General features: G+C 35.5%; 1 protein-coding gene across 1 annotated transcript; it reads left to right on the top strand.

Moving 5' to 3' along the window:
* The first annotated feature begins 376 nt into the window (after nucleotides 1-376).
* Nucleotides 377-10084, top strand: PXo (P[[i]]-sensitive XPR1 orthologue). The gene is made up of 6 exons (XM_036359143.2): nucleotides 377-561; nucleotides 1172-2360; nucleotides 2427-2621; nucleotides 7351-7520; nucleotides 7739-7981; nucleotides 9104-10084. Exons 1-6 carry the CDS (start codon nucleotides 493-495, stop codon nucleotides 9239-9241), a joined length of 2004 nt encoding a protein of 667 aa, XP_036215036.2. The 5' UTR covers nucleotides 377-492; the 3' UTR covers nucleotides 9242-10084.
* Nucleotides 10085-10322: the final 238 nt, after the last annotated feature.

Below are 10322 nucleotides of genomic sequence, written 5' to 3'. Positions count from 1 at the left end.
ATAGGTCTCTCTCTCTCTGAAAATTATAAGCGGAAGAACAAAATAATTTATAATATTATTCTATACACAAATTTAATAAAAATCATAACATTATCGTAAAATGATAAATAGGAATAAAGAGGAAATGGTATAAGTAAATAAATTATGTCATATTGACCGGTTCGTAGTTCTTGTGTTAAATATGTACTTTTCAAAAAGGAGAGACTTAAAAATATTGCTTATTCATGATATCACTGAGTAAATATTAAAAATTATTTTCACATTTAAAGGAAAATTTATATTTTTCCAAAAGCTTTAACGGCACTAAAAAGCCATGCAAAGCACAAAAGCTCTGCTCTAAGCATATGTTTTCCGACAGTTTTACTTTTCATCTATTTTGGACTCAATGTGTGTATTTGTACTGAATGTGATTGTGAAAATGATGCGGATGCAGCGTTTGCTGTTAAGTTATTTAGTGAAATTATAGTGAATTAACACGCTGCGTTCGTTAAAATGAAATTTGCCGAACACTTGAGCGCGCATATAACACCGGAATGGCGAAAACAGTACATAAACTATGAGGTATGAATGGTATTCTTGACGCGTTTTATTTGCGTTTTCGGTTTGTTGGCCAGTGAAAAGTGAAAATCTTATAGATACTGCTGCAGCGGGTGGGCGCTCACTGACAGCTGTTGTCAGTTGGGTGGGTGACGTCACAAAAAGCTCGATGGGCAGCTGTCAAAGTGAGGAGCTTTTATTTTGGCGGGAAAATGTGGTTTGTGTAATGCGCATGACCGTAGGCAGACACCTGTTGCAGTGTGTTTAGAAGATGGTGATGTAAACAAAATGAAAAACATGTGCTGTAATGTGGATTGTTTACAAACAATCAATGTAAACAGACTGAGCTTTCAAGTTTGAGAAGAAATGCGAGAGAGAGGCTGTTTGGTATTATACATATATGTATGTATGTAATATATGTATATGTATGGTTTTACATATGTATATGTATGTACGCAATAATATTAAGTGCTTTCAACTTAATATATACTTATGTATATAAACTTTGTTTCTAATAAAAAAAAGTACAGTCATGTGTGTTTTAAAAGCACTGGCTAATATTATATATAAAGCTTTTATCTTTTAGAAGTAAGTTTTGTTAGAAACTCACCAAAAATGATTATTCTTTCTGCAGGAAATGAAGGCAATGCTGTATGCGGCCGTGGAGCAAGCGCCCTCCGCTGAGCTTGTCGATCCGGAGGTGCTGTCACGTTACTTTGCCAAATTCGATGAACAATTCTTCCATTATTGCGACAAGGAGTTAGCCAAAATCAACACATTCTACTCCGAAAAGATGGCTGAGGCCACGCGCAAATATGGCAACCTTCGCAGTGAACTTAGCGAAACGCTAGAGATGGGCGCGGTCAAGAAACAACCCGCCTGGAAGTCGAAAACACCATTGGGCAAGAAGAATGTGCCAGCGCGCAAAATACAGGATCTCAAATTAGCATTTAGTGAATTTTATTTGGGTCTCATTTTACTACAAAACTACCAGAATTTAAATTTCACCGGTTTTCGTAAGATACTAAAGAAACACGATAAGCTCTTGAATGTTTGCGATGGTGTTAAGTGGCGTGAGGAGTATGTAGAGGCGGCACATTTTTATGTTAACAAAGATATAGATCGTTTAATTCAGGAAACCGAGCGCGCTTTCACCAACGATATTGAGGGCGGCGACCGACAGAAGGCAATGAAGCGTTTGCGCGTACCGCCCTTGGGCGAACAACAAAGTCCGTGGACCACTTTCAAAGTTGGTCTTTTCTCGGGCGCTTTTGTTGTACTCTTCCTTACCGTCATCTTGTCAGCTATATTTCATGGTTTTGGCGATGATTGGCGCGTGGGTCTGCGTATGTTTCGTGGCCCCTTTCTCATGATTGAGTTTCTCTTCTTGTGGGGTGTCAATGTGTATGGCTGGCGTTCGTCTGGCGTTAATCATGTGCTCATCTTTGAACTGGATCCACGTAATCACTTGTCCGAGCAGAATATCATGGAAGTGGCATCGGTATTTGGCGTAATTTGGGCTATTTGTGTGCTCTGTTATATTTATTGTGACCCTTTGGGCATACCACAATATTCGGCACCCATTTTTCTTTACACTTTGATGCTTGCATTTTTGCTTAACCCAACGAAGACATTTCATCACGAGGCGCGTTATTGGGCCGTACGCGTGCTGAGCCGCGTGGTAATGGCACCATTCTTCTTTGTGACATTTGCGGACTTTTGGCTGGCCGACCAATTGAATAGCATTGTGCCTGCCTTCCTCGATATACCCTTTATTATTTGCTTCTTCGGTGAGAATCCCAGTTGGCATAAAACGAGTTATGGTGAGTTGGTACCTCATTTGTGTACATATTTCGAGTTTTATTTATTTAATTTTTAATTTCGAACAGGTGGCAGCACTTGTGTGCAGGACATATCCATGGTACGTCCAATTGTCGCTATTTTGCCGGCTTACTGGCGATTTGGTCAGTGTATCCGTCGCTATCGTGATACACGTGAAGCTTTTCCGCATCTGGTTAATGCTGCTAAGTACGCGACATCCTTTTTTGTGGTGATATTCTCATATAAGTTTCAGATAACCTCAGGTGAGTGGAAACCATTGTGGAATTTCAGATATTTACCAGCTTTTGAGGGGTTTGAATTGTATATGTGTATGTGTGTACGACTACAATGAATCCAACAACAAAGGAATATATTTGAAACATGTATGTATGCTAGTTAATCTCTTTGAAATCGAATAAGTTATGTACAAATATCTTTGAAATTTCGTTGAACTATGTCGTATGCCTTTGGAAGATGTGGCATGGCGCTTAGCTTTTAGTCTGCTTTGAATTAATTTTCGCCTTCTTTAAGTGTTTGGTAAATATTAGTTAAAATTGTGAATCTATTACAAACAACCAAAAGAAAGGATATAATTACATTGAGTATATGGGGGTTAGATCTTGCTGATCTTGCTTGCTTAAAAGTTGATCGGCAGTTTCAAAAACTTTCAAATCATTGTATTAGGTATATAGAGGATATATTCATTTATAGCACTAGACTACTCTATTGCCAGAAAATGATGATCATATAGCTTCTCTAAAGTGTCGAATCGACTGATATTTTAGATAAAGTGAAAACCATAGATTCGGGTTCCATATATTCATCATCTTGGGTCTGAAAATTTAGACCATTTTATTTGGACTGCGGTGTTACTCCGAACTTTTCAATGTAAAGTGAAATAATCTAATGGAATTTTAAATGTTATTATATGACACACTGTTAATTGATCATATAGTCACTTTCTACTATGTTTATTCAAAATGACTTCATTTCATACCAATAGTTCAGTTTTTGTGCTTTCAATCAGCAAATGATAAATTGGGTGGAGGGTATGTCTAATTAATTTTTCATGTATTTTCTTAGAAGGCATACTTTTTGCAATCACAATGGTTTACTAGCGTCATTGCCAATACTCTGATGGCAATATAAATTCTGAAGGCATTATTAAATTAAATTTCCATCATTTGCCATAATTTTGAAAACCTCCCAAAATTTTTTTGTGGATCAGTTTTTTGAATAATAAAATTAATTAAAAAATAAAACTTAAATGCATGAATATTTTTTTAAATTTATTGGTTAACTTTGCATTTTTCGTTAAAGCCTGTTGTGCAACATTTTACTCAATTTTATCATTCATACTTAAATTGTGTTTTAAGATACCATAAGAATAATTATCAATTTCGCTTATCCGCAGTAATCAGTTTTAAGTACTTGCTGCAATCCGTAATTTATGCTCCAAAAGTTAAATTACTTTCGTTAAAAAAAATATTTCCAAAAAAAGTTAACAGAGGAAGATTTCAGTTGAATATAATCTAAATGCTTTTTCAGAGTTATTTTGCTTTGTGTTTTGCGTGTTTATGAGTAAAGTGAAATTTAGTTAGTCACATCCAAAACTCTTGCCACAAAACAATAACGAAAAGCGAAAGCGCCTTAACTTTTCAATGTTGAACACATGTGTATGTGTGTGTGTATGTTTGTATATATGTCTGCATATAAGTATGTGTGCTCCTCTAATGAGATTTCTATGGAATGAACAGAGTACTGACGAACTTCAGATGTTGTCATTTATTTTCAAGTGTACATTTATGCATGGAAAAACATAGATATGTTTCTAAATGATTTCTATAGAAGCGAGCATTTGAGAGAAAATCATGTTGCAATGCTATAAAATATACAAAGGGTTCATTAATAAAGACAGGATATGAAATTGCTTAAAAAAGGCTGTGTATGAAAGCTAAACAAAGAAAATTGCTACTCCTTCAGAAACATAAGAATAAATATGTAACGTGATGATCTCCTCGAGGAAGCTACGGGCCAAAGGAAAGGGCCATCCCATATGTATTTATTTAGCCTTTTAAATAAAATATTTTTATATTCATTCCAATTCAAACACCCTATAAATATATGAATATTTATATATGCTTCTAGTTAGAGGGTGTGAGGGGATTATCTACAAGATATTCACCCGCTGACTTTCACATAAAATCAGTACCTCACCACCTCACCACCTTAAAAGTTAAAATGTGAAAGGCAAAAATATATTATATGAATAAGAAATGTTTAGGAAATTAAACATTTGATTGTAACTGAAAGGTTGTTTCTTAAATTTACCGTTATCGTCCTTTTTAATTTATTATAAAGTATACAACAAAATTTCTTTAAATAGCGAATGCAAATTAACTGAAATAATATTCCTCAACCGTTATCCATATTAAATAAGAAACCTACCGTTAAATGAAAATACGGCAGAGTTTTGAAAAAAGGTGTTCCACTGGGTTTAGGAAGTATGTATATGCAAATTTTTAACAAAATTTGACATCAAATGAAAAGTGCAAAGGGTTCGCGTGTTTTATCACGTTGCCTTGGTTGCAGTAGCGGAAGTTAGCAAAAACACTTACTTTATGCCATACTTCTTTACAAATAAATGTGTGCTTGTGTGTATAATTACTATCGAAGATAGATAGATAGATTTAATTAGACGTATGCATCGCGATCTACGGTCTATTGTGCCCTCTCCTAAGTCACAACGACTCATCTAGCCCCAGCATGTTGATAAAAGATAATAACCAAATTATTATTATAATAAACTACAAACAGCAGTACTTTTTTATTAAAAGACAACCAGTAAAAGTATTTGGTATCTCAAGAGAACAAGCAATTCTCAAGCATGCTATTCATAACATATTTATCATACCAAAAAGTTTCAAATTTCACAACAAAACTTAATTAAATCCTATAGTTGAATAGAATACTAGTTTAGACTGGAATAGACGGAGAGGTGCAAAAAGAGAACATTGTTTATTATTATTTCCCTACAAACAAGATACCAGATTGTGCATTTCTTTGATGCTTATATGGATGCCATAAGTTGCCTATAATTAAACGAACTACCGGTCTCGGATCTACCGAATTTGTAAAGAAGAGTACTACATTAAACCGAAAACAAATTTTTCTTCTTAGAAAATATAAAATTTTTTTTGGAGGTATATAGTTTTCTAGACTATAACTGTCCTAATAAACAACTTATGTTGGACATTTATGTTCAGCACTCTTTGACGAAGCAAATATTTCAAAATGTCAATGTTTCAAACTTCGCATTCATATCAGGGCATTTTCCTGCGTTAGCGGATGTGTAAAATTGGCATATTCCAAGGAAAAACCATCCAGGCTCCTTTATACACGTTACCATTAATACAGGCAAGTAATTATCGATTTCTTGTTTTCCATGGATATGCCAATCATCTAAATGCTATACAGTTCCAACAAAATCAATTTATTGATATGTTGGACATTTATGTTCAGAACTAACGCAAAAAACATGATGGACCGAATTTCCATCTGCAAATTGCTGCAGAATCGCAACAAAATCGACCCATTTCTGAAGCGGATTGTGGCTGGAAATGAAAAATGGGTCACTTATGACAACATCGAGCGCAAACGATCGTGGTCAAAGCTCGGGGAAGCAGCCCAGATGGTGGCCAAGACCGGATTGGCGGCCAGGAAGGTTTTGCTGTGTGTTTGGTGGGATTGGCAAGGAATCATCTACTACGAGCTGCTCCCCTGTGGCCAAACGCTCAATTCGGCCCTCTACTGCCAACAACTGGACCGCTTGAAGGCAGCACTCATCCAGAAGAGGCCATCTTTGATCAACAGAGGCCGAATTGTGTTCCATCACGACAACGCCAGGCCACACACGTCTTTGGTGACTCGCTAGAAGCTCCTGGAGCTCGAAAGGGAGGTTCTAATGCACCCACCTTATAGTCCGGACCTGGCACCAAGTGATTACCCTCTTTTCCTGTCCATGGCGAACGCGCTTAATGGTGAGAAGTTGGCCTCAAGCGAGGCCTGTCAAAATTGGCTCTCCGAGTTTTTTGGCAATATGGAAGCAGTATTCTACGAGAGATGTATAATGAAGTTGGCATCTTGTTGGCAACAAGTTTACGAACAAAACGGCGCATATTTGACTTAAATCAGACAAATGTACTAAAGTTATCATTGTTTGAAAAATCAATAAAAAACCGAACGAACTTTTTACTTTACCAAATATATTTTTAGTTTCTCAGTTTTTGAAATATCGATCTGATATAGCTGCTCATTTATCGGAACGGAATCAAGCGCTTGTATAGAAAACTTTTTCATTTGACGAGATATCATCAAGAAATTTAGCATGCGATATTATTTAAGGCAATATTATTTAAATAATATTTGGTATTTGTGAAGGGTATTATATCTTCGGTGCAACCGAAGGTAACGTTTTTTCTTGTTTTAAATAAAATCCGTTATTTGACGAGGTCTGAAATGATTTTTTCAGACCCGGCTTTCAACGTTAAATATATATTGCATGCCTTGTTCTCGGAAAAGAAGATGAAATATTATTTTACTCATAATTTTATGCACTAACACGAATTAGCTTTTATATAGGAAATTCTTATTCGTATATAGTATGTACATATGTACGCGTTTCTGCTTAGTCAATGGAATTACTTTTGCTTCACACATAATCTAAAACAAAGTGTATTTACGTATTGTCAAGTATTTTGGTAAGTCCACTTGACTTCTATTAACTAGCTGACTTCGCAAATCCATGTGTACGCAATAAATACAATAAACATAATTGACATCTCGACAACTAAGTTTAATTGACTTCTAATAACATTTGTGCAGCAGTATTCCCCAGTGTCTGTAGCAACAGTTTATTTTATATACATATACACTTATGTTTTACCACCTCTCTTATTTCCTTACCCTCCCCATATCTTTTCCTCTCTACAGATGGCTACTTCACATCGAAGGATAATCCTTGGTTTTATTGCTGGATAGTGGCGGCCATTGTGTCCTCATGTTATGCTTACACGTGGGATATTAAAATGGATTGGGGCCTCTTTGACGCCAAGGCTGGTGATAATCGCTTTTTGCGTGAAGAAATTGTCTACACGTCGACGGTAAGTGCTTGTCGGCATTAAAACTATCTCACACACACACAGTCATATAAAATACTTGTAGGCAACATTTCTTTGGCTACATTCTAAACGCTTTATAGTTGTCAGTTATAAATTTGTCTTATTTTTTGCCCAATTAGGCACTCATTTACTTTTTGTTTATGTACTAAAATGTTCATTTGTTGCTAATGGTGTATTTTCGATTCACTCCGCTTTCATAGTGGTTCTACTACTTTGGCATTGTGGAAGACTTAGTGCTGCGTTTCGGTTGGACCGTTTCGATGAGCTTAATTGAGGCTGGTTATATGGAGGGTGATGTAATGATGACCATACTCAGTCCGTTGGAGGTGTTTCGTCGTTTCATTTGGAACTATTTTCGCTTGGAAAACGAACATTTGAATAATTGCGGTAAATTTCGTGCAGTACGTGATATTTCGGTGGCGCCCATGGATTGCTCGGATCAGGTGAGCGCTATTTTGCTATGTGCGTTAATTGCATCATATATTAAATGCAGGGAACGATTATAAATTATGGGGGAAAAGTAATATACGTTACTCAGATTGCAAAAAAAAAAATATTTTGGAATTAATTAAAGTCAATTGCATAAAGATTTACGAAAGCGGTTCTTTAAGTCAACTCCGATAAGAGTTTTTTTGTAATATATTTATCTAGACAGCTGTTAACAAAATATCCGACCAATTAGGCTTGGTTTTGAATTGGTTGGATGCGAGAGTGTTCGCTGATTTTAGAAATTGAAAAAGGGGTTATGTTGATAGATTAATTGATTAGCGGAAAATCGCGTGATATCACGCAGGTCACCCAGGTCGACCGGGTTTAGTTGACTCACGTGCACGGCTATCGGGTATCTAAGGTCCTTGATCTGTTATTGTCAAACAGCTGACTGAAGGTGCGTGAGATAGCTGAGGTAGTAGACTTCTTTAACTAAGTCATATCCTGAATCAAAAATTTGGCAAGGGACAGCTGTCGGCACATTGGATGCTCGCTCCGGCTAACAAGACCACTTCACAGCCGTTTAGGCGCAAGCCGAAGGATTTTTTGTGTTGTTTCACGACCAAACGAAACATGGATCCACTGGTACCGACTAGATAATGACAATGGACATCACCAGTTACCTGTTCCGAGTAGGCAAAGACTGTCGGCCGATAAAATTATGGTAACAATTTTCTGGGGTTCACAAGGTTTGGTCCGCAACTACTACTAGAATAAGAGCATAACGAGAACAGGGATTTACTATGCTAATTTTTTGGGCCAACCGGACACCGAATTCTAGAAAAAAAGACTTATTTAAATAATAGAAAAGTGCTTTTCCAACAACCACACACCTCCACTGTCGCCACGGTCAAATTGGTCAAATCTGATTCCTATTTCCGAACTTGAAAAGTTCACTCGCCATTTTTTTCCAAAATTTAAGTTATTCTTTTGCAGGCTAAATATTTAATGAAACACCTTGTAGTGCTCACTGTTTGGCTTTAACACATTTTATTACATAAACTTCTTATATTTGTATATAGTGCAGGTATGTATATATGTATACAAATATACAATATTTTGTTTATTTTTGCTAGACGACAATTTTACGCATGATGGACGAGGAGGACGGCGTAGTCAACCGACGTGGCAAAACTAAAGGCCTATCGAAGAAGAAGGAGCAGCAACGCCTGTTGCTTCTACATGGCGAATCTGTCGAAGATTTATGCTCTTAAATGGGCAAAGGCTTTGCATTTTGTTTTAAATTTAATTTATGGAGCATAGAGTATATATATAACAAGTGTATAAAATAACAAAGAACATAACAATTGGGTAGGGAAGTTGTAATATAAGATGTGATTAATTTCAATTAATGTTGCAATTAAATGTTTATATACACACATATCCATATGTAATGTAGGTATGTGTGTAGATAGTGCTCATTGTATTGTAGCAAAAATGGAAGAAAGAGAGCGAATTTCATGCTTCAGCCACGAGTAACGTATACAGACACATTTTAATATACCTACACGTATTTTATTTCACTTTATGTACTTATGTAATTTCCTTATATGCCAAAAGATTAAAGTAGTAGTTAGAAACTGAATACTATTCAAAAAAATACTGCATAGAAAAAAAACAATTCGCGCAGAAAATACATATCCACACATTTGCTCCATCTGCTCTTTTTAAATTAATTTAATAAAGGCAGTCATAGAATTAATACAATTTAAATTACAATACTCATGTCTAACTTTTAAGAACTTTTACAGTGGGTATAAATACATATATATGTATTAGATATATGCTTATGGCTGTCTAAAGTTGTGGTCTCATAGGCACTTATATCGAAAGGTGCGCACAAATTTATCTTTTATAAATTGTATTTAATTGTTTTTTTCTGATTTGTGTTTTTTTTATATAATTTTCTTTTGTGTACTCGCAAAACAAATTTTTTTTTCTTTCTGCAGAATTAAGCAACAAAACATAACATGCAATTTTGTTGTTATTCTCTTTTATATTGCTTGTCTACACCAATTTAATGTAATTGAACTTTTCATGTTAAATAAATGTTTAGAGAAATGTGTTTACATAGTTTGACTCTTCATTTAGCTTCAATGAACGCAGGTAAAAGGTAAGCAAATACTAATTATATTTTAAGTACATAAGCATTAGGGTGTCCGTTATTTCCCAAGTTGATATTTTTGCAAACACCCTATAAAGTTTCAGTTTTTGCCCCTAAAAACAAGAATCCTATTCTTAAAAATTCAACCATGGCCTTCGCCTATATTATTGATGGTATGTCAGGTACCTGAA

This window comes from Bactrocera oleae, chromosome 6, assembly GCF_042242935.1.
Source record: "Bactrocera oleae isolate idBacOlea1 chromosome 6, idBacOlea1, whole genome shotgun sequence".
NCBI classification, from domain to species: domain Eukaryota; kingdom Metazoa; phylum Arthropoda; class Insecta; order Diptera; family Tephritidae; genus Bactrocera; species Bactrocera oleae.
The sequence above is the reverse complement of the archived record's forward strand: the minus strand, read 5'-3'. Positions and strand labels throughout refer to the sequence as shown.